Source organism: Rissa tridactyla, chromosome 7 (assembly GCF_028500815.1).
Source record: "Rissa tridactyla isolate bRisTri1 chromosome 7, bRisTri1.patW.cur.20221130, whole genome shotgun sequence".
Taxonomy (NCBI): Eukaryota; Metazoa; Chordata; class Aves; order Charadriiformes; family Laridae; genus Rissa; species Rissa tridactyla.
This window is the reverse complement of record NC_071472.1, coordinates 16,881,089-16,905,838: the sequence shown is the minus strand read 5'-3', so window position 1 is coordinate 16,905,838 and position 24,750 is coordinate 16,881,089. Positions and strand designations below refer to the sequence as shown.

Here is a 24,750-nt window from a genome sequence, read left to right as displayed (position 1 = left end):
TCTTCCAAGGACTGAGCAGCACTTTTCACTGGCGGATTGCTGAGGCACAGCAGTGACTTCCCTGTAGCAGATGAGCCACATCCACGGCCCCTGTACCACTGCAGGTCCCTGTGAAATTTTGCTTCAGTAGGAACACCTCATGCAGGTGGAGCTGGAGTTCTGGACCTCTTTTGCAGTTCCACTGGAAACAGCATTTTCCCCTCCAATCCACAAGCCCACCACCCAGGAAGCTGGGCTGCTGTTTCCAAGCTGTTTCCCAACAAAAGGTCTCACATGGAGACACCTTTAGCACACTGGAAGTTGTCTTTATTTTGATGCAGTTTAAGAAGTGTTGTCACTGCTCAGAAACCCTCTCAAAAGCGCTCTCCCAAGGTGATGCACAGATGAGCGGCCAATACCTCCTGAGCTCGCTCAGCTCATCCCATCCACCTCACCCCTTTTCCTGGAGATCCAAGAGGGGGGACAGAGCTGTTTCTGGACATCCAGTCTGTACCAGCTCCCCAACCCTTCCTTCCCTCTGAGGTTTCCCTGAAGGATGGCTCAGTTAACCCACAAAGCAGTTCCTGGACCACAGCACTTCATGAACCTATGTAGGAAGGTAAGCCAAACCCAGGGCAGCACCCCTTAATAAACTCACGGAGGGAGATCAGCAGCTGAGATGTCCTCACACTAGTGTAAGCCATCCTCACGCACCATTCACCCAATCTTCAGCGGGAGCAGCAACCAGCAGGAGAAAAAGCTGGTTCCTTGAGCTGTTCCAGCTATCCACACACAGGTATGTAAGGAATTCCCAAGGGAACAGAAACCTTGTAACTGCAAAGAAAGGTCAAGGCAGCTTGGAGATGGCACCCCAAGAAAGCTGGTTAGCACCAACCAAGAGCAGCAACAGCAGTGCCCAGGACTAAGCTGGGAGGTCTGACAAGTACCTAGAGAAAGCTGCTGTGGGCTTGTCATGCAAGAAAAGGTTTCCCTGTAACCCCGCTAACAGAAGACACATGTGCAGAGAAGGCCATGATGGCATTCATCTACCTATACAAAAATGAGCCACTGCTTCTAAGCAGAGCCACCCACTGCCACCTCCACGTCAAGCCTGTCACACAACTCTTTCACACTGCACTACAGGCAGAACAAGGTGTATCAGTGCAGAAACGGGTAGCTCGCTCTCTCCCAGAAAGCGGATTGTGCAAGTCCCAGGGAACCACCCTTGTCACTGCTGGGAGGACATGAAGGACACGCAGGTTGGTATGAATGACACTGGAGACCTGAATACATGAATGTACTTTAGTAAGGGAAGTTTAGAGCACCGAATTAAAAAAAAGTTTAGGAAACACATTCAGGGACACTGCAGTCGAACTTCTGAGCCACAGTCTTTTTGCAGCTTGGGAAAAGGTTCCTACTTGAGTCCAGTTCTGAACCTCTCTCAAAGATGTCAGGCTCATTAATGACATTATTGCCGTAGCTCATCACCACTCAAATCTATTTAAAGCTTAAGTTGGCGCAAGAGCAAGCAACCACTATGCTACCTGCTTATGATTTTTCCTCCAGCAGCTATCAAGGTTATTACCAAGACTTGTCTTTTCTGACCTGTACTGCTAAGGACAGGAAAGGTGCTGCAGTTGCCAAAAAGCCCCAACAGAAAAAATAAAAAAACCCAACCAAAAAACACCTCAAACCAAATTGAAACTCACCTGACAAACAGACCATAAAAAACACTTTGGGCACCTTCAGCTTGGTAGTCTAAAGAGATAATCTGGAGACAATTATTAATGAAAACAGCAGCTTTTCCTCTAAGAGTGAATGTTCCAGGAGTTGGCTAAACATGCAAATTTATTTTTGCAACTTGGTATGGATTAGGGAACTTCAACAGACAGACACGGCAGCCTGCCATCAGACCTAAGTGCAAGCCATAGAGCACGTTCAGGTGAACTAACCTTGAGATCTGCAGAGAGGAGAATACGCTATGGGCTATACTAAGCAATCATCTGTTGCTGGCACTGGAAAGTAGTGGCACCAGCCAGCAGAGGACAATAGCTGCTCTTTCACCATTCCAATCTCTGCCCCCAAGCCAGTCACGATGCTCCTCTTCTGTCCATCTTGCAGCACGCGCCCTACTCCCCTGAGCCCTCCTCAAAGGCAAATGGGCAGAGGCAGAGTGATGTTTTCTATGTTCTCTCTTCCCCCCTTACATCTGTCCATTCCTCCACTCATGGAGCTCTACGCTATTCCTCAAGGCAGAGACATGAGGGACATATAAATAAGCGCCAGCCTTCTTCAAGCTATTTGAGCTTTCCTCAGATTCACCTCAGCACATTCAAGCAACAAAGTATGCAATTAACTGGAAAGGAAAAGTGGGTTTTAATGGCTTCACCAGTAACAAGAGCCACTCAACTACTGGATAGAACTAATATGCCTCCAAACTAATAAATACAGTACAGCAAGACAGACAGGGCTTTCCGTAAAAAGATGAATGTGATTCCACTCCATTATCACCTTTTTATTGTTAAAAGGACAGATCTTGACAGTGGAAAAAAGGGAAGTTTCACAAGGAGAACAGGATGTAGCTTCTACTGGTCCTTCAGTTCCTTCAGTCTTCTGATGGCAGATTTGACTGTCACTGCAGAGGTGGTACTGGAAGAAGAAGCAGAGTCATCTGCACGTGGCAGTAAAACAACCCGCGCCAGTGTTATTTTTTGGAGAAAGCACTAATCATTTCAAATAGTTATCGCCTGATTGCACTGTCAACAGGGGACTAATTCTACTTTGATTTTCATGACAACGAAGCGTAGGCCTTTGTCTACAGAAGCACACGCAACCTCACAAGCTACATCTCAACCCAAATTATCCAGTCATGCATCGACTACATGCACAAGTGCGTGGGCTCAAATTCCTAGCGACTGTTACGTGTGGGGCAACAGTGTCTTCTACCAGAATTGGGGGGGGGGGGGGGGAAGGAAAGCAAAGAAAGGGAGTAAGCAAGGGCACCATCACAAGAAGGATGATAATGACTCAATGCTTTTAAAACAAAAACAAAAGATGGAAATAATCCTCCTTGGAGTAAACCCGATTTTGCCTACTGTATCTGTGTCTCTGGACTGAAAAAGCTAGGGTAGTAATCACAAAAAAATGCTGCTTAGGCTTTAAAAGAAGTAAGAGTTCCCTTACACAATTAAATTTTTTATAGCCAAAAGAATCAAGGAAGGAAAAATAATCCCCAGCTCAGAGGCATTATCTATTAGAAACTACTGAAGCTCTTTTTAGAGCAGGTCAGAGGCACATCTGTCAGGTGTCACCCGCACAGGTAACTCCACCCCGAGACAGCTGGATGCACCAGCCAGCCTCTCTGCTCCTTCTCTTCCACATCACCAAAAAACTGGCCCAAGCATAAAACCTCGTACAAACAACAACTGTAGTTCGCATCTCAAGTAAGAAATGCTACTACAGACAAGGCATAAAAGAGACTACTTAAATAAAAATATTTGTTTCAACACTTGCAGATGTTTCCATTTCTTTATCTGAAGTTTGGGAAAAGATGCAGAGCTTGCATTTTTTGAGAATAAAACAACTGTTTTAATAAAGCCCAGAGAGATAAAGAAATTTTGGAGGGACCACCAAAGCCAGCAGCAGTAATATGATGGATAAAATGCAACATTCTCAGAAGCTGGACAACAGATACTGGAAAGAATAGCAATCAAATACAATTTGATCCATTCCGATCAAATTTTAACAATGCAGGCAAAAAAACTCCCATGTATCACTAACTCAAGACAGATCTACTTAATGGTTAGCAGATTTAAAAAAAAAAAAAAAAAGCTGTATTATGCCTCAGCTATATGAGAATAAATGCTGATAGGAGTTTCTTGAATTCCTCACTTGTAAGTCCAGGCACCACCAGCAACTGTCTTCATGCAGGATCCACAGTGCCAGATACCCACAGCCTTCCTCTTCATTTTGGTCTGTCATAAGAAAAGAAGGGGAAAAAAAATAAATGCATTCTCCATCAGCTGAAAAGGCCAAACAACAAACTTCCGGCGAGGACTTCAGCATCACACCAACATCATCACCTATAAGTTTTGTTAAGACAGGCAAGGATCAGGGAATGTTTTTATTCAGATTTTTCAGAACAGGGAAAGTCCTTCTGAAACACTTTTTCATCCAGATATAGAGCGGGTCATTTTTAAGTGCATCATCAAAAATTCAGCTCTTTTTGAAGGAGAAAAATAGTAAGAAGTTACATTGGTCATAATAACTGATATTCTCACCTGGTTTGATGACCACTGTAACATCGCTGCTGTTAGTGGTCCCTGGACACCCCAAGATTGCTCTAAACCAGCCCCCCTTTGAATAGCCTCTAAAGAGCAAGCAGTGGGTACTGAGCTCCTTTCAACCCAGGCAAGTCTCCATCACCTTGCAAAGATGACAGGGGGTTTGCTAGACCCATACTGGATTTAGACAGCTCTGCAAACGGGCTTATCAACATTCTCACTTCACATGAGAAAGAGGTTAAAATATTGAAGAAACTAGATGGAAATCTTTTTAAATTTCCAGCTGCTTAAAGATACCTACTTTACAGATAACAATAAGAATTACCTGGGCAAAGCACAATCTGATGGGCCTTTCAAACTGTCAAAAACCAGATTTAAGAGTCAATTTTGATTACGAGCAGATAAGATTACTTATCAGAAATTCTTTCCCATCCAGAGTTATACAGTACACAAATACAAGTAAGCAACTGCAATCAAAAGTTTTCAGCGTGAAAAGCAAGCTCTCTTCCTCCCCCGAGCAAGCCATAAAGTTACTGAAGAGAATAAAAAAAAAAAAAGCCCAAGTCATGCCTTAATTATCAGGATAACAAGTGTGTTGTTTTAATTCTGTCACATGTTTTTATTAGATACCCGAAATGTATAATATGACAACATTTCCCTATTTTGTATAATGAAATATAATTTATGTTTGTTTTCATTTAACAACCGCTAAGCAAGCACATGAAACGTCTACTAATTCTTTTAGTTTTATAAGGGATTCTGACAGTAGCCTATAGCTCACAATAAACTAATCACTGTCTCAAAACTAGTCGAGTTATCTCTTTGGTAGAAAAATTACCAAAACATCACATTGCATTTCTAGCATCAATAACAAAGTTATTTTTAATGGCTATTTTAGGGAAGGAGGTCTCTCACCTTGCCACAGAAAGAGCAGGTATACTTGGCATGCTGGCTAATTTCAATCTTCTTCACCATTTTCCTAAGGGACGCACCGTATCGGGTACCATATTTACCCACAATCCCAACCTTCTTGGTGCGCTTAGCCTGTTGGGAGGCAAACCAGAATGAGCTTCAATTTCACTGAGATGGCCGGCCATCTCCTCGGCTGCTCCCCTCTCCTGACACATGACAGCAAAGCGATCGAAAGGAGCGCTGCAGCCCACAAACGCCTCTCCTTGCCCTTGTAAATACTGTTGGTTATGAAACGGCGAGAGGCTCACGCTGCCGCAGCCTCCCAGCCGTTGCCGGGGCGCCCGAGGCAGAGGCCCGCATCCGAGCCCGAGCAAAGCTACCTCTTTCCTCAGGGCCAGCTTCCACACTTAAGGCGCCGCCACCCCCTTACCGCCCAGCCCGCTCCGAACCGGGGCCCGGCCTCCTCCCAGGACGCCTATTCGGCCTTCCAGCGGCTCCCCCGGCCGCCATTCCCCTCACTGCGGCCACCTCCCACAGGCCACCCAGGCGGCACGGAGTCCCTCTGGCAGCCCAGCGCGGGAGGGACGAGGCCTGCTCGGGGACGGGGTCCACACCGCGCCCCGGCCCGCCCCCCGCCGTGCCCCGCCGTCCCAACGCGGCGGCCCCGAGGCGGATGGCAGCGGATAGACCCCGGCCCCCCAGCGCCACTCACCATCTTCCTGCCCGGCGCCGAGGCGGAGAGAGGAAACCCCGACTGCGCAGGCGCAGTATAGGCCGTCGCTGCCGGAAGTGACGAAGAGGCGACGACGCGTGGAGCGGACGGGACTCGGAGCGGGTCTGTCCGCAGCCTGGCGGTGCGGTGCTCTATGGTCGGCGCTGTACATTCTGTCTATACGTTTCTGCCGTGACTGTGGGGTTCTCTCAAGCCCGAAGCGCACACACCGGAGCGCAGCCGCAGCTTGACGTTGGAAGGTGCATCGCGCAGAAAACACCGTGTATCGGTGCGAAACCCAAGGGTTTTGCAGCCCCAGCAGCGAGATGCAGCGCGAGAGCTCAAGATTCCTGGATTTCCACCCAAGGAGGTCCCACCAGGAAAGGAGACGGAGCGGTTACATTCACTCACCTCAGGGTTTGTTTTTGTTTTTTTTTTTTAAGAGAATAAGTAGTAGTTAGAATTAAAAAAGGAACAGCAAACCAGACCAGAGCTTCAGAAAGGCTAAAAAACAAAAGTAATTGAAAAAAATATATGTATTAAAAAAACCCAAAAACAGTGAGGATGAATTCTAATCTTAAACCACACCATCCCAAAACCCAGAGGTTTCAAGGTAACCTAGCCAGGTGCAACCACAGCATCTACCCACCTTCACAGAATCATAGAATCTTCATGGCTGGAAAGGACCTTTGAGATCATTGAGTCCAACCATACACACACCAAAAAAACCCAACCAACCAAACAAAAACACCACAAAAAACCACCACAAAGAAACAACCTATAATCTCTGCCACTAGAGCATGCCCTGAAGTGCCACATCTAGACGTTTCTTAAACACCTCTAGGGATGGTGACTCAGCCACCTCCCTGGGCAGGCTGTTCCAGGGCCTGACCACTCTTTCAGTAAAGTAATTCTTCCTAATATCTAATCTAAACCTCCCCTGCTGCAACTTCAGACCATTTCCTCTGGTCCTGTCATTATTCACCAGGGAGAAGAGGCCAACACCCACCTCTCTACAGCCTCCTTTCAGGTAGCTGTAGAGGGTAATGAGGTCTCCCCTCAGCCTCCTCTTCTCCAAGCAAAACATGCCCAGCTCCCTCAGCCTCTCCTCATATGACCTGGTCTCCAGACCCCTCATCAGCCTGGTAGCTCTCCTCTGGACACGCTCCAGCACTTCAATGTACAGAGGGGCCCAGAACTGAACACAGTACTCGAGGTGAGGCCTCGAGTGGTTCGGGTTGGAAGGGACCTTAAAGATCACCTGGTTCCAGCCCCCTGCCACGGGCAGAGACACCTCCCACTAGACCAGGCTGCTCAAAGCCCCATCCAGCCTGGCCTTGAACACTTCCAGGGGTCATCCCGTGCTGGGACAACCATCCATCACAGCCTCTATGTGCCATGACTCCCGGCGCTGGGGCACTGGAGCCCACTGGGACCGAATCCCGGGGTCGGCACTGGGAGGGCTCCTGCGCCACTTGGACCCAACATGGGCACTCAAACATGTACTAATGCCGCCGAGCTGCAACGCTCGTAACAGGATTAACAACCCGTTAACCTCCATTAAGAAATGTAATCCCGTTAGTGGAGGTTTCCGGTGCGCAGAGCCAGCTGCAGCTCATCCCCTCTCGCCCAGAAGGAGCCAGGGCTGCCCAGCCCACCCTGAGAAACCATCCCCGGGTACTTTTTGCAGTTCCTTTTCCTCCCCATCCATCCCCACCCCAGCTGCCTCGACCCACGACGGCCCTCCTCTTCATTTGCAGTCTCTTTAATTAATAATGAATTAATGACTATGCCACTATATTAGCCTTTCCCTGGCTAGGGTCTGTATTTTTAGAGGTGTTTGTGGACAGATGCCACATCCCCTCTTGGCTCTTGCTTTGAGAGTTTGAACACTCACATTTTTAATTGCCTGTGTTGCGCCAGGCTCCCTGTTCCCCGATGATCCCTGCAAGTTCTCCTGCCATCCCAGCGGGTCCTCCCGAGAGCTGGCAGGCCAGAGCCCTGTTCCAGCTGAGGGCTCAGCAACAGTATTTATATCTCCCTCTGCTGAGTCAAAATCTCATTTGATATATCCTGGGAATATATTTGCCCTTTTCAGATCCTCATCATAACGATGACTCACTGGATACATCTTTGATACCGACGTATTAAAAGAAAAAAAAAAAAAAGAAGAAAATAAGAAGTTCCTTTAGCTGCTTTATGACTGTTTGGTGAAAAAAAAAAATAAAATTGTCAGCCAATACATCCAGGACAGAGGATTTACTGCTATTCTCCAGCCTGTATCTACAGAGTTAAAGTTCGCTGTGACAGTACAGCGCGTGGTCACATCCTTCATCTACCGGTATTACAGCCAGCTCCGCCAACAGCCGAGCCCAGCCCCCTCAGACAACAGCCATTCCCAGCACTGCCAAAATAAACGCACGTTTCCAAGTGACCAAGAAGATGGATGGATGCAGACAGGCCAGGACAGCCCCAAAAGCCTGGCCTCCACAGTCCACCACTTTCAACTCTTCTGCATGCCCCAGTCTGGCCAGCTTCATACGCTGAAGACGGAGTTCGAACTGCCTCGTTTTATTGTCCAGGTATTTTTACCTGTTGTCCCTGATTTGGCATCCTTCCTGAAAACAGGCCTTTCTCCAATAAGGGTGAGAGGACAGACACAGGCATACGAGCAGGCACCCAGTCACAGTAAAACGCTCCAAAATCCACTAAGATGGGTCCTTCCCTTTACTGGGCTTTAGATGATGCCAAAAAGCTACCTACAGCTATATCATCTTCAACGCGCAGGTGTAAGAGTCCCCAAGAGCACTGCACATTCCTGAGCCTGCCTGGGGGTCTCACTGGCCACCTGCACACTGCTTTGGACACATTCTCATCAGCAAGCCTTGGAGAGTCTGGCTGAGCCTGCTGGCAGCTTCCCAGCTGCCTCCTCACCATATTAACGACAGACTAATGGTCTAATTTGGCTAAGGCCTGCACAGTCTTCCCAATCCCTTGATGTAAGGACTAAAAGCACTTTCCAGCAAGATTCTTCTCCCCTTTTTCATCTAGTAAGGATAAAGTGAACCTCAAGTGTACTTGAAGAGCCTTTGTAACGCTGCAGCAAACCATCTGAGATTTTATGGGTCCTAACAAAGAAAGAGTATACCTAGCGTTCCTCTAACAGGGCTGGGATTTATCAACAGATGGATAAGATAAATTGAGTTTATGAGAAGCAGAATTCTCCAAGGGTACTTTCAGCAGATTTCAGAAAAATACTGTTTTGAAGTAGCTGTAGCTTTACAAGGAGGAAGAGAACTACTCCTAAAGGAGACAACAATATGGGTATACAAATAATGTCTTCCAGGTTTTTTTTTTCAGTAGGCACACAGCAACATTTCTCACCCCTTACTCAGAACAACCCTCTCTGCAAGTAGAGAGATCACGTGTCCTAGAAACAGATTAAATACTCTATGTTCAAGAAGAAAGACATTTTTAAAATGTCGAAAAGTGTGCATTTATCTCCTGGCCAGCTGTTGGAGCACAAGAGATGATGTTTAGCGCTCGGTCTCAAATCCAGAGACAAAGCATTTCCTCCAGTTGGCCAGTCACACGATCCTTGGTCCTACTCCTCTCCACTTGCACACACACCAAAGCACCTTCTGCAGTCATGAATGAAAAGCAAGTCTCCACCCAGCACAATTGCATACACAGCCTGCAGGGCATTTCCATGACGACACTTGCTGAAAATGGCATAATCAAACCCTTTGATGCAGGAAAAAATATCTCAGTTATTATCAGGTTGATCTAGTAGCACAACCTTTTTTGTCCTCCAGCATGGAAGAGAGGGCTTTTTGTCAGTGTCTGGTATCTGCGCACAGCCAAGCACGCTGCCTGCACAGCATTTTAGCTCCTGGCCTCCAGAAGCTAAACGTAAGCTTTCAGTTTGCTTTCCCCCCACCCTTCTCTACAGATTATGGCTGTAAAACATAGCTAACTCATACCTCTGTGAAATGACACCTTCTCCTGTACTCCCTGGTCACATTTGCTTAACACTAGCCCATTTCCAAGTAACTTCTAGTACTAAAACCAGAAGTATGAAAGACATTAATTTGGGATCACGCTACACTGCACTGGCAAGAATACACAAAAAAAATAAAGATGACCATGCAGAGATGCCTGAAAAGACCAGTTGTGATAAACAGAGCCATTTGCCTTTACAAAAAGCCCACAACAAAAGTGGCCCCTAGAGTTTTTGCAGAGACATCACTGCTGTGAAGTGGAATCAAGCCATGGCCAAGGCATAATGAATGTGTCACAAGCTCCTGAAAAGAACCAAAGAGCAGGTTTGTTCAGGCAGCACCGATGCTGAGAGTTCAGGTCTCCCAGTTCACAGGGCGGAGAGCATGACAGAGACTATCACAAATCAAAACCTGGCATTTCAGTCACTGCATCAGGCAACAGTGCTGCTTTTGGCATTCTCAGTGTAACCTGCACAGAGCTGTAATGGGAGCAAATAACAGGTCCTAAAGTACCAACCTAAATGTCTTATGAAAGTAGTTGTTGATTCATCTATAAGCAAATTATCATGGGAGTTTCGCTTCTGAAAGTTGATGAGTTTAGAAAGCACGAAACAGTCCCCCAAAAGACCTATCTTACAGCCATTGTAAATATTTTTCAAAAACCTGCTAATATTTCCACTGCATCACATATTTCTCAAGCTTAAGGTCCAAATGGGAGATGAAATTCTGAAACAGAAAAAGTACCAAAAGCTTGGTAACCATGACTTATAACAACTTTTATTTAAACAGCTTAGTCCAGAATCGGTTTCTTACAAAACAAGAGCAAAAGTCCGCACATGTCCTCCTCTCCCCACTCATCTGTGGAAATCAGTCTCAATTCTTGAAGAAAACACACGCACACCCACACACCCTTCCTGAGAAGCCAGGCTTAATCCCTGGCAGTCAGCACAAGCTTCACCCTCCACTGACACAAGAAGCACGTGCCATGGAGCAGATCCTAAAATTTAGCAGATGAGGCCAGAGATGAGTGTGCTCACACAGACATGTGCCTAACATGCACCACACACCTCCTGGCAGACAGTTATACCACTTGGTTTCAAGGTACTGACTGCTCTGCACAGACAAAAGTCTGGGGCTCTCCCTTCTCTACCCCACCTCCACAAAACATCAAGGATCTGTCTGGATCCTTTCTCCTCGCTGCCAAACTGAATACCAGAGAGCCAGTCTGTGAGTGACCCAAGTAAGGGCCAAATTTTTCCAGTTAACTGACTCCTACAAATACAAACTAAAACTCTTGGAGATGGAAGACTGGTTATGAAAAGCACTCTGCAGCTGCTGAGAAGTTAGTTTTCACAACAGTTCTGCCTTATGGACTGACAACCATTACCTGCTTTTTGAACAGAACAACTGTGGAAGCTGACATGCTGAAACAAAGCAGCGTGCTACTTGCCCATGGCCACTCGCTCATCAGCGAAAGCAGGACTGCGAAACCTGCAGGCTGCCAGGTGTGCGCTGCTCATCTGTCACGCTGTCACATTGCCTTCTCACCCTTTAAGATGAAACGCACTAGAGATACAGAAAACTTAGTCTTTTATTTTTGAAAACTGAAAAAATAGTACTTGATTGCTTTTGTTGTCTCTTTTTTTAATTAAAAAACTCTCTTAGCCACCTTCTCTTTTTCTGTCACCATTAAACTTTAAAAAACTCCTCAATCCGCCGCTTTCTGGGGGGACTCACTGGACACGTCTCTCCTTCTCCATCTTGCAAGGCACTGCCAGAGTCAAACTCACAGCAAGCATCAGCTGCCTCCAAAAGCAAAACTTCATCAACGTCATCCCTGGTCTCAGAGAAGGTCCTCTGGAAAAGGTCGTAGATGGTCTTCTGCTTTGGATCTGTCTGAGAAATTACAACAGACAGAATCTGCATTACACTTTGTCATCTAAAACCACAGTGAGCAACAAATCAGAGGGCATGGCCCCTGAGACAGTGCCCATGTGTGTGTATATCGTATGGTATATATATCATACATACATATATACACATATATCCCAGAGACATACATATGCTATGGAAGCTATCATATCTCCTTGCATGTAGCAGGTCTGGGAACCCTCTGTGCACAGTCAAAGTCAAGGCATGAATCCTGGGAGCAATTGGAAAATCTGATCTGTGGCATTAAAGGCAGAACAGGTGTAAGGTCAGCCTGCCAATCACCAGCCAGTCTAGATGTACACAAGCCAAAGCCCATTCAACCTCTCCCAGGGACCATCAATATTCTTTCAGGTCAATTACCTTAGGGCAGTAATTAGTGGATTCAGCTGTTTTGGAGAAATTGGTTTCTGAAAGACCAGCTTCCCCCAGAACTTCAATTTTCTCTTGAATCATTGGCCTAGGAGAGATAAACAGATACTACTGAAAGGAAGAAAATATCAAGCAAGGACACTGTGTCATTTACTATGTGTAGATTGAAAAAAAAAAAAAATGTAACAGGGGTATAAAGATGATTTTTCTACCAAAGCTTGTTAGTTCCTTAACCTGTCCTGCTCTTGTTTATGATGACTGTATGCTGTCTTGGGATATCAATCAACACAATCTAAGTCAGTATCAACACAATTTCAATAAGTAACAAGAAGAGGATTTCAGGTTATAAATATATGGAGAACACACATATCCAATAGGGAAACTAGTTGACTGAGGCAACACCAATGGCATTAAGTCAGAACAAGAAGATGCAGCTAAAGGGAGTCTCAATAGCCTGCGTGTTCAGCAATGGCAATCCCCATCAACAGACACATCAGCATTTCTAGGGTATCTCCCGATGGATTGCCGGAGGAAGAATCCATCACTGGCCCAAGAGGCCGAGAGGTCCCAACCGCATCTGCAAACTGGATGCTTCGAAAGAAGCAAAGGCTACAGCACAATTAATGCATTTACCAAATAGCCTTGTCATCTTGTTCTTTTTCTCGCCTCTAAAAAGGATGCCACTGTCCTTCTTTGAAGAGCCATATTTCCTTCCCATTTAGCATTAATGACTGCACGGACAGCATTTCACAAATAAAAGCAGAATTACTGTCATTAGCTTTCCATGAAACGTGGGCGATGCATCAGTTTCCAGATCCCTGCATTGTAGGGTTATAATTATTTGCCATCATGATATTCTGGGAACTGCACAAGTTCGCTTAGTTCATTCATTCCTTTACACAAGGTAATAAAGATGTAATTTTGGACTTTAAATGAACCAGCTGGTGGATAATTTCTTTTCATCATTTGCAGGTCAGTTCCCTCGCAACACTAAGGATTCCTCAGATCCTCCCCTTCCCCAGGATGTCAGATTGCCCAACCCAGTGTCCACTGATAGCTCTCACTGAAGCCAAAAAGATGAACCACAACTCAACCCACAACTCTAGAGGTGTGTCAGTAGCACTTCTTTAATCCACCCAAAGGACTCACTGAATAGAAAGAGGAAAGCAACAGGGCAGTCCTCCTCCACATCTCCCTGTCCCAAGCACTCAGCAGCCAGACTGCTCCTCAGACCTCATCCATGATACACTGGACCATCTCCAGTGTCTGTTTACTTTGCTTGAAAGAACTCAGCACTTTACAGTATCTCAACACACAAATGCTCTGGGTTGTATCAAAGACAATTCTTTCTCCTTATACAGAGGGCTGTGAAGGTTTTAGAGGCATCAGCTCTCACAGAATTTCTCTCAACAGCCCTTTTTTTGTCAGATAACTGCTTTTATTCCTCCTGCTTGTCATCCACTTATTTATGTCCACTATGGCCACGCCATGTCACCAGCTCACAGCAGACCTGATTGGCAGTTACTGCTCCTCCCCTCACAGGCCGTGCAATCGTTAAGCACCTTACATCACATACGTGACAAGAAGTGAAAATAGGTAGCAGGAGAACCAAAGCGTCTTTCTCGCTTCCTACCATAAATAGTCATCTGCTGTGCCTTTAGCCACCAGGTAGTGAACATTAACGGAGCTGGTCTGTCCAATTCGATGTGCCCGATCTTCTGCTTGGATCAAAACCTTTATGTAAAAACATGACAAAGAAAATAGTCAGAGCTGCAATGTCTAAGAAACAGTGTAAGCATCAGAGAACAGAGAAATACTGTTTCTTGTGCTTAGTGACTATTTCTCATCTGGATCCTGTTAACACCTGCATCCTCAAACACAGACCAAGCCAAGAAGTTATCTGGTGCACAGGGTTCCCAAAAGGCACTGAGCGTTTTTCAAAAGTAGAGGGTCAGCGCTGATGAGGGACCCCTTCAAGTCTTGGCTGGGTGAGCTGTTGAGAACTCTGTCAAGTTAAGAAACAGGAGCATGTTTCCCTTTCACACCACCTTCTCCAGCAGCATGCTGTGTAACCAGCCTCACTGGTTCAAGCCAGGCACCTGGAGGTGCACAGACAAGCAGCCATCAGAGAAAGAAAGAGAAAAACCCTAGGGAAAGTCCCCTGCCCATTACATCTCCTCCTAAGCGCCAATGTTTCTGCTCTGCAGGGAGCATCCAACCCTCATCCCCTGAAGGACGCGTACCCCTGGATTCCAGAAGAGCTCCGCAAACACCACGAGGTCTGCAGCAGACAATGTCAGGCCCATATTTGCAGCAGTGAGGGACAGGACAGCCACAACCTGTTTCTCTGAGAACTGGAACTTCTGGCACAGAGACTGCCGCTCTGCTGAAGGTGTGGACCCATCAATGCGAATGTATTCAACATGCTGTGAAAAGGCAGAAGATACTTTTTAGAGGCCATGTGTCTCCTTTCCCATATTCTCCTTCCACATTTTAGTGGATTCTGTTTCCCTTCCCCATGGCAGAACCAGGAAAGTAAAAAGGCAAGTTGTATTTTTAAGACCTTTCCTCATCTTTAAGGCAGAGGCACTGTAGCTCAGCATATACTGTACCTCCCCTCTGTTCACAACGCATGACAATGCTCATATCCATTGCTCTCCTACCAGTCCTGAGCAACAGGAAGGCCAGCAATCAGCTGGCAACTCAGGTACAGTGGAAAGGCAACTGGCTTAATACAAAGCTGAACACTGAGTGCTGATGTTACAGCTGCTACAACCTCCCCAACCTCCCTAAGTCTTCCCCTGCTTGTGATGGAAGGAGATGGGATCCTACACATCTCAGTTGCTCTGTGGTAGGCTCAGGAGAGGCATGACAAACTTGGGTGATGCAGGGCCAAAACTCTTCAGTGTCCAACATCCTTGTTCTACTGGAGGATGCTGCCACAGAGGCAGCAAAGTCACCAATGCCACCATGGTTTATCGTTTGGAATATGAACTTAAATCATTCTTCGCACTGCCCCAGCATGACCCAGAACTCTTTAGGGGCTCATCCATAGAAGTGTCACGTGAATAATTAGCAAAAGACTTTTGAAGTCAGAGAGATGATTGGCAGGGCTATCAAGTCTCCATACAGTATCCCAGTTCAAAAACGTAAGAGCACCACAGAGGTAAAGGCAGCCATAGGTGCACTTTCGTTGTTACGTTCTTCCTCTCTGAGCAAAGCAGAGATGGCCACACAGGGTAACACTCCTCCAAGAATTCACAAGCACCAGGCAGACAATGGAGATCAAAGAACATTAAATACAACAAAAGCCATTCAGCTAATACAAAGTGCATCCTGTGAGGCATTCACCCTGACAGCTCAGCTGCCTCGGTGAAGGGTGCATCCAGAAGCACAGCAAGTAGAAATTATCTCTGCCACTAACTTTCGTAAACTATCTGACCGGCAATAACTCTGGGGAGCTCTTAAACAGCTTTGAAGCTGGAATAGTGATAGAGTTAAGACGACTCATTCAATTACTTACTTTCTTCTCCAGCTCTGCAACAATTGCATCCAGCATTATCTTGTGATGAGCAAACACCAGGAATTTATCACTCCCCCTTTCCAGTAACTCCAGGATGTATTCTCTACATGAAAGAGGAAAAAAACCCCAAAGCTCTATGAACTATGTGCTGAGAGAATACAGGCTTTGCTCACAACAAATTTTAAGGATACTGCTTATCTATACATAGAAACCAGGAAATAAGCTAGCATAAAAAAGCTGCAGTAAAATGCAAGTAGCAAGTCAAGCCTCCTACAGATTAAAAAAGACATTGCAAGAAAATCCACTCATTTTTCTTCAACACAGCTGGACAGCTGCCTACATTTATACTTGTATATCAATCAATTTGTTAGATCCTACTCGAAACATGACATCCCAGACCAATCAACTGGAAGTCATTTACACTTACGTGACAACCTCGTTCACCTTTCTGTATTTTTAACTTTTGCACAATCACAATACACTAAGCTAATCTGTATATAATTATCCTTTCTATGTATACTTACCATTGCTTTTATTTTAGAAGAAAAGGTCTCTCAACCCATGGATCAGAATATCCTAAAGGTAGCTTTTTTTGGAATGGTTCACACTTACCATTTACTACAGCTTAACAATCTAAATAACATCAGCTATTTCTAGGAATTATCCATACGCATATAGGCTAATGACCAATGAGAGATAACAGGACTCCTTTAAAATGCAGTTAAACAGTGTTAATTAAATGAAAACATCTGGCTTTTTCCATGGACTAATAGCTGAGCTATAGAACCCATTTCTACGTACTATCTTGTGATACAACTGGAGCCTGAAAAACACCTAAAAACCTAACATTTGTAACTAAGTACAGCAACAGCTATCAGAACAGATGATACAAATGTCATCCTTTCTTTCGAATAACAAAGTTGTGAAGATCAGGAATACCAAATTCTCTGCTAAATACAACACAGCTTAGGTCAGCAGCAACTGTGAGAAAACACCAAGCGGGATTTCCAGCGCTATATTAAGATGTATCAGTGCTTTGCAGACAGATCCCAGGGTTCATGATGTTCAGATCCTTATTATGTGAGAACATCATTTAACAAAGAAATGTGGGAGAAAAGAGGGATTGCTGGATTTTAAAGCAAAACAAATATCAAAGTGATCATTCAAGTGTAGCATGCAGGCACCAACACATGACAATTATTTTATATCTCATTCCCATATTGCATTTAACAAACGGCTAGTCACTTCAATGGAAGCAATGGAAGCCACTGTCATCAAGGGTAAGACATGGGAGGTGCTGATGATCATAGGACAGTACCATTAGCTAGATGGTACTGTACATTAGCAGCTTATAATAAGTGGTATTTTAAATGCTACTAAACCCCTGACAATAAAAAGGACTAGTTCCTACCAGAGAGTCAAGTAAAGAGCACTTCATGGTTTTATATTCAGTTCACGCTTGCAACTAACTGAATATAAAAGGAAGAAACTTCTAACTGTTCACTAACAAAAAAAAAGGAAGAAACTCTTCTACAGAAACGAGCACTGGGACTCTGAAGTACAGTTCTGTGCCAAACAGGCAGACACTGCAGCAAGGTCTGAGACTGCGAAATCACACAGCACACATCAGCTGGTCCTTACATTCAAAGGGCTGTGGAAAAATAAACTGTTTTCATGTTATTAGCATACTACTTATTAAAAAGGCGTGGTATATGACCTAAAGCAACTCCTTTGCAGACCCAAAAAAAGGCTAAGGATGAAAGGGCATAGAAAGTCACAAAAGGAAATTATTCCTAGGGAAGACAAGAGTTAAAAGCACACCTATGATAGAAAATCAAATACACGTTCAAATACATGGAAAAACTTCTTTACAGTGAGGGTGACAGAGCACTGAAACAGGCTGCCCAGGGAGGTTGTGGAGTCCCCTTCTCTGGAGATTTTCAAGACTCGCCTGGATGCAGTCCTGAGGAATGTGCTCTAGGCAATCCTGCTTTAGCAGGGGAGTTGGACTAGATGATCTCTAGAGGTCCCTTCCAACTCTGAAGTTTCTGTGATTCTGAAAACTTTGTTACTGAGGTCCCATGTGAGCTCTGTGGAAAAGCCAAGAACTTCAGTAGGGGCTGTGACATCCTTAGAGCATGCTGTAAACTGAAGCTCAGTCCATCTCATAAGCTTTTTGGCTCAGGGTTCCTGCTGCAGCAGGACTGCAGCGTTTGTTTTCTCAAATTCTGTTGATACTTCTAGTTTCATTACTCCCCTCTTCCTTAAATTGAAATAGGGTCCAGACCAGGGAACTTGATCCCAGTCCCAAACACCAAGTAATTTTAGATGGTTCAAAAAACAGTTTAGATCCATATCTGGAATGAAATGAGAAGACTTACTCAGCCTACAAACTCTGAGAGAAGAAAATGTTTAGTGCATTGTAATTAAAATAAATTTTTCCTAAGCTGGCTTGAGGCTACACTTCATGTCCCTGCACTGTTATCTCTAAGGTACCATTTTCCTGTTCTCAGCGGAAAAACACAGCGGAAAAAGGCAAGAATGAAGTAATGACATGCAGCTTACACAACTGAATGGATTTTAGCTTCTGCTGTTCTGTTGTAGAAGAGGAGAAGAGCTTCCCTCTCGTGTTGTTTCTGCAAAGAGAAAGATAAATAAGCATAAGTCTCAGAAATGCCTTTTCTCCTTCTTGCTTTACAGATCTGGGATGTCTGAGGCTGCCAATAAAAACTTTACTAGGAAAAAAATCAGCCTAAAAATGCACAACAAAAGGGGACTGGAGGGGAAAGTCTCCTACTTGCCACTGGGCACAGCAGATACTCACACTCCTATTTCTGACACCTCCCTTCCTACCTCCTACTCAACTCCCACAAGTTGGATGACACGCATATCACAAACAGTTTTTGTTAAGAAAGCATTCCCCAACTAAAATGGCAAGAAAAAACTCCTAAATTCTTACAGAATGGTATTAGCAACCTAAGAGCCTAGAACACGCATTTGCCATCCGCACAAGAAAAACAAACAAAAAAGTAAAAATACATTCCTCGTGTTTTTGGGTACCGCTGTGTTCACAACGCAGCTTCAGCAAGGCTGTGTTTGTAGGGTGAATGGGATTACAATGCAAGACAGAGGAGTAAGTACACAGGCAGGAGGTATGAAAGACAATTAGAAAGGACTAACAAGAGAGGAAAAAAGAGAGAGGAAATGATATTTCACGCAAAGGGACAAAGTAGACCACATAAATCAAAAGGAAAAAAACCAAGCTGAGCTGTTTCAATTGTGTTGCACATTCATTTAAAACTGTGCCTTCAATAGCCTTCCACTGCGCCTTCACGTGAGGTGTGGCTCTGACCTTCCTGGGAACTCAGGGTACTGTTTTTCCACTGATGTTTTTTTAATAAAGGTACCTGAAATACCAGTGGCTCGTCATGAAAATAGTTTCTGACTTACACTGTCATATCCTTTAGCCATCTTCTTTGCTTCATTTGCCAAGACAGCTTTGGTCTTTGCACTAATGCCTTCAGGAGCCACCACAATCATTTTGCGTTGCTTTGCTGGGAGCTGGGAAAGCACATCCGATTTCAGACGTCGTATCATGATGGACTCTTTCAGCAAAATTTTCAGTTCCGTTAAGTTGGATGATCCAGAGTAGTCCCAACCCCACGGCATCTGGGAAAAAAGCAGTTATCAGCGTCAAACTTACAAAAGACTGGTCTGCAGGCAATCCAAGAGTAGAAGAAACTTCCAGGGAAAGTGGACAAGGCAAGAACTTAACGGTCAGCAGAAAGAGAGATTTGACAAAAATGGCAGTAAGACAGAAGTGTACAAACTAATTCACCCAACATGAGAAGGTTACTTATAAACTTCCCTTTTTCCTACCTAGAAGTGCTCAAGGAGGTGCAGGGAAAAGGACTATGCAGAAAGGTAGGGATTCCTACCACAGCAGCGTGCCCTGGTATTCACCCTCACGCAGCAAGGTGCTGTGCTCCTGTGCTGCTCTCCACTTACAGCTTTGGGCAGGCTGACAGAACTCACTGCAGTTCTGTGCACGCGCATTTCCCTCAGCTTTAAGCAGAGAGAGACACAAAAACCTTCTTTAACAGCATGAGGACAAACATCCTTAACCCAAATGCGTTCCCAGAGACGTTACACTTGTCTGACATGCCTAGTAAATGCTAGGTCAAAATTGCCTGTTTTTCACTGTGACCTGTCTCTCGATCTGCTTCCTGACATACTCTGTTTCTGCCACTACCATGCTTGGCTCAGACTCAAGCAAACCATAAAGAAATTGTGGCCCAAAATAAATCACTTCAAGCATTGTCTCTTCAAAGCATCATCACTTGAAAACTCCTCTGAGCAAACCCTTCATTTACTCCTCCTTGAAGCACTGGCTTCTGAACCTGCGCTATCCTCCAAGATCTTGTGTGCAGACTATTAATCTCAGCTCATCACTTCTCCTACTAGTAACCCTATGGCCTATCATTTGTTTTCCGGGAAAGAACAACTAAGCTGACAAACAGTGGCATCAAAATTGGTACATTCCTTAAAAGAAACATCTTTCTTTTGGAGAGGAGACCAATAAGGTTTTTATGCTGAAGTAAAGGATAAAGAGATACCTTTCTGCTGAAGTTTCACAGATAAATATATGAAATACAACTACAGTAATACCGAAAACCAGGGAAGGGAGAGGAGAAATCTTCCTCACAGCTCTAATTACAAGTCTTACTGGCAATGTCACCAAAAAAAACCCAAAATACAACCTACGGTCCTGGAACAACAACCCAAAGTAACCCCCTACATATGTACACATACAGCCTCCTAAAATGCATATAATGGAGATGTGAGTAGCCTCACAAAGAGCCTCACAACCTCTTTGATCTGCTACTCCACTCTCATTGCACCACATTAATTGCTAAAATGGATTTAACCTTAAAAATCTATATATCTTTTATGTGCCTTCCCGAAGAGAAACCTGCTGCAACACAGAAATAGAAGTAAAATAGGAAAAAGTTCTGAAGTATTCACTGTGCCCTCCATCCTCCTGTGGAATGCATGAGACAAAAAATAAATCATACAGGCCATGAGGTCAATCACGTTACTGACTGTAGTAAGGGATGGTGCTTTGCTGGAACAGGGATGAGAACACGCTATAAGACAGAAAGAGGAGGAATCAAACAGCTTATGGGCAATTAAGACCTCTCTGATATCTGGAAGTGAAAATTCCTACTTCAGGTTGAGACATAACAGGACAACCCGCAATTCTGTTGCCATGTTGTGCTGATACGAACCTTTAACTGACTTTGGATTCTGGAACTTAGGGCCACCATTAAAACCCCTTTGACTTATTCTATTCCTACATAATTATGGTATTATCTGATTATCTATATTTGGTTCATTAAGGCAGGAAACAATTCAAACCCTAGACACAAAGCCAGTTTGGATCTTCTAGAGTTAAAACTTTGGCTCTGACAACAGCACAGTGGTATACAGCCAGAGTTAATAAACCCACCTGGATCTAAGCCAAGCCCTCCAAAAGCAACATGGGTATTACTGCTCTGCTTCCCTGAAACCAGGAATGCAATGCAGATACATCCCTCAGGCCTGTGAAAAGCTGTCTCAAGTCTAGCTGAGTTTATTATCTTTGGGCACGCTGCAGGAAAGCTGACCTCGCTGCATTTCTTCAGGCTCTGTGGACCCAGCAGAGTGGCTCTACAGAATACGGAGGAGCCACCTGGTGCAGCACCCAGCCTCATAAACCCTCTGCCCACGCTGCTCAGTGCACTGATAAGTAAGTAGCAGGGACCAACACTGACCAGGCTGCTGCACAAGACTTCTATGGGGCCTGGACACTCCCCTCAGGCTACCTCATTCTACTCCTGCAGCCCATGTTTTTCCCACTTTCCACTTCTGTAACAAGCAAATAATACGTATGTTTTGTGTCCGCATCCATTTCAGAAAAGTAACATCATCATAACTGAAAGAACAAGGAACAAACAGAGCCAATATACCATCTACTGTCATATTAAAAAGCATATATGGGCAGAATCCTACAGTACGTTCGGCTTACTGTATTTCTTTTATGGTGACTGTTGCTGGAACAATTTGCGCAAACAAGGAAGCATGCTAGTTCTGTACTGCACCTAGCTAGTGATAAAAAAGATGATTATTAAAACATAATTTGGTATATCCTATTGTGGAAAAGAAGAGAGAAAAAAGCGGGACATTTATTTTGCCAAAATACACATCTGGCTTTGATCCATATAATTCCAGAACAAATGCTTCCAACTGTGATTTTCTTACCAAAGCGTTACAGCATCTTACATGAGTCAGTAAACTTATTACAGTGCTAGCAGAAGCTGCCAAACTCTTACAAATTCAGAGCATGTGCTCAGATAGAAATTATTTAATATTTGCCAACTTCACCCAGTTTGAAAAATGAATTCACAGCATGTATTTTGGGAAACAGACTTGAGATATTTTGTAAATAAGCAGGTGACATTTCACTTGCTGCATTTTTAAGAGTACAGATGCTGGGAGGTTGAATTACAAAATGATAAACTTTTATTTCATATCTTTTCTAATCACATCTGCCAGGGATTTGCAATTTTCTGTTATAAAATCTATTATCTTCAAACAGCAACTAGTCAGGTTTTAGTTTTAAATGGAATGGTTCAGGTTTGTCAATTTTTCTTTTATCTTATAATGCAATCAGATTTATTATTAATACCAAAACATTTTTACATAGCTCCTTTCATCCTGACAGATCTCCAAAAGCCTTGCAAAACCTCTCTGTTTCTGAGCAATTGCATCCCCACTCATAACACTGCCACTTTAGGACAGAAAGAAGAACCTATTTAAGTAATGACAGCAGAAGTGCCACAACAGTTCTTCAGAGAGGATGTAACTCCTAACACAGTCTCAGGTTAGAGCTGCTAAAAGGAACATGAGGGACATACTACGGTCACGAGGGAACAACTACAATCATCAAAACACCTTTTAATTTACTCATTGCTGAGTGGATCTATAGCAACCCAATATTCAGCAGTCCCATTTTTGCCTCTAATACTATCCACATCTCTTCATTTCCAGCAGCCCGACTTCTGCTCTAAATAACCAGATTCTTTCTAGGCTCACTCTATCATTTACTGACATTAACTGTAGCAAAATGTCCCAGGAGAGCACTGAGAAGACCAGTAATGTTCTACTGTCTAGTAGAGGCAGGTCAAACAGAGAAACAAAATTGTACTAGAAACCCTGCAGAAGTTTTGAAGGGAAGCTGATGCAGACTGTGACCTCCATGCTGAGTTTCATTGTAGGTTGAAAACTCATTTACACAGAATACACTGTTACAACCTGGATCGCGCAAAACAATTTTATTTCTTTTATCCAGTTCAACATCTTACCTGAGTTTCATGTCTCGTAATCGAAGCAACAGCTAGTCATGCAGAACTTCACCCTCAAAGGGTTTATGAAACTCCAAACCTATTTAGATTCACATGTTGCAATTCAACTTTCCTTTTTACTGCAGAAAAACAATGAGATTAAACTACATCTCTTAATTTCCCTCTAGGAAGCATTCTGGACACTGCTCAGACAGGAATCATTCAACAAAGATAATGAAGCTCAGGAGAAGACATGGCCCTCTCCCTCCATATGATTCCTACTGTGGATGGAGAAACAATAAGTTTATCCTCTGCCAGAAAAGCGGTGCTTTGCTAACATGAGTGCTGTCATCTTCTAGAACTCAGGTTCTGGATCCGTGATTCTGCATGCTAAATGACCTTATTTAGTCAATGGCAGCAGCATATGAGTATCAAAGCCAATGAATTGCTCATCTAGCTTGCACATTTGGACGTACACGGAACAGCACTACACTAGCAATGAAAATAAAGGGGGCATTCAGACCTAGGAAAAAGGGGACTTACACGAGACTGCAATATGAATCATCTTGATGGAAACTTGGCATATGTTAGCTACTCTAAACAGAGAAAAGAAAACAAACACGAAATCCCTACAAATAGCTATAACTATTTTTATGGCATACACTGATGACATTTGGTTCTTCTGTACATATTTTTGAGCACTGAAATGGTCATTTGGTGTTTCCAACCACTCTGCTGAAAGTTATTGCCCAATCTCACAGAAAACGAGGCACAAGAAGTGAAATGGATGCTCAAGAACAAAGCAGAGCAAGCAAGTTCATGCACTACAGGTCCGTGCTCACACTGCCAAGCCGTTCTGTGCCACATGCTAACTGCTCCATGCTTGTCCTGGAGGAACTGGAGGGCAAGCCAAATTAGAGGGCTCTTGTTCCAAATCAGAACTTGGGGGAACTTTGGTTCCTCTTTTCATGTCTATGCAACCAACACAGAAGATCCTAGAGCCTCTTTGTACAACAGGCAGCAGAAAAAGCTCTTCTCTTGGCAGTGTGTGTTCCAACACACACAGCCACCCTAGAGATGGCAAATCCACGCACAGCTAAACTGCCCGTACACTGAGAGCAAGGCAGACACGTGCCATCATGGCTGCAAATACTGGCTTCCCACAAAGCCAAGATCTTGCAGTGGTGGGACTCAATGACTGCTGAAACAACCGCTGAACAGCTGGCAGAGATAAGAGAAGTTAATTTATTTTCAAGATATGCTGAGAACCACATTCATTTCCTGAATTAAGAGGGTGGAATACAAAGACAGACTATAAGTCATTTTTCACTTACCTGGAGATATAAAATTCAAAATCCCAAGCAACTAAGGCCTTACTTTGCTAAACAGTCACTAAAGCCCACTAGAAACTGTTTTTGGGGGTTTTTTTTAATCAGTTAGCCCAAATCTGCAGCTGCTTAAAGGCCCCACAGTTACTCTGACCATTTAAAACACTCTGGGGGCAAGTACTTCTTAGAATAGGCTCATTTCCCCAGCTATGGCCATTTTTTTTTTTTTAAAGCTTTTTACTTCCATGGCTTTCAGGAAGCATTACTGCCTCCATGTCTCAGGCCCACCACTGCAGCACCTAGAGCTTCTCAGATTGAGTGCTTTCAAA

General features: G+C 44.3%; 2 protein-coding genes across 10 annotated transcripts in view; both read right to left on the bottom strand.

Moving 5' to 3' along the window:
* Positions 1-2,450: 2,450 nt before the first annotated feature.
* RPL37A (ribosomal protein L37a) lies at positions 2,451-6,041 on the bottom strand. The gene is made up of 4 exons (XM_054208224.1): positions 5,887-6,041; positions 5,178-5,306; positions 3,871-3,953; positions 2,451-2,628 (listed from the first exon to the last, which is right to left on the bottom strand). The coding sequence occupies exons 1-4, from the start codon at positions 5,887-5,889 to the stop codon at positions 2,565-2,567; spliced, it is 279 nt and encodes a 92-aa protein (XP_054064199.1). The 5' UTR covers positions 5,890-6,041; the 3' UTR covers positions 2,451-2,564.
* A 223-nt stretch (positions 6,042-6,264) lies between these two features.
* Positions 6,265-24,750, bottom strand: part of SMARCAL1 (SWI/SNF related, matrix associated, actin dependent regulator of chromatin, subfamily a like 1) — a 43,718-nt gene continuing 25,232 nt past the window's right edge. For 8 of the 9 annotated variants that reach the window (XM_054208217.1, XM_054208221.1, XM_054208220.1 and 5 more), the window contains 7 exons: positions 19,162-19,380; positions 18,277-18,347; positions 15,712-15,814; positions 14,432-14,614; positions 13,822-13,922; positions 12,180-12,276; positions 6,265-11,783 (listed from right to left, as the gene is read on the bottom strand). In XM_054208217.1, the coding sequence (XP_054064192.1) occupies positions 11,577-11,783; positions 12,180-12,276; positions 13,822-13,922; positions 14,432-14,614; positions 15,712-15,814; positions 18,277-18,347; positions 19,162-19,380 (981 nt within the window). In that variant the 3' untranslated portion in view covers positions 6,265-11,576. Of the gene's footprint in view, positions 11,784-12,179; positions 12,277-12,304; positions 13,007-13,821; positions 13,923-14,431; positions 14,615-15,711; positions 15,815-18,276; positions 18,348-19,161; positions 19,381-24,750 lie in introns of those variants that run through there. The other variant, XM_054208223.1, reaches the window with a different exon arrangement.

Coding starts and splice junctions, on each gene's coding strand:
- RPL37A (XM_054208224.1), bottom strand. Junction 3,954..5,177: donor CCTGCTCTTTCTGTGGCAAG/GTGAGAGACCTC, acceptor TTCTTATGACAG/ACCAAAATGAAGAGGAAGGC. Junction 2,629..3,870: donor GGTGGTGCCTGGACTTACAA/GTGAGGAATTCA, acceptor TTCTTCTTCCAG/TACCACCTCTGCAGTGACAG.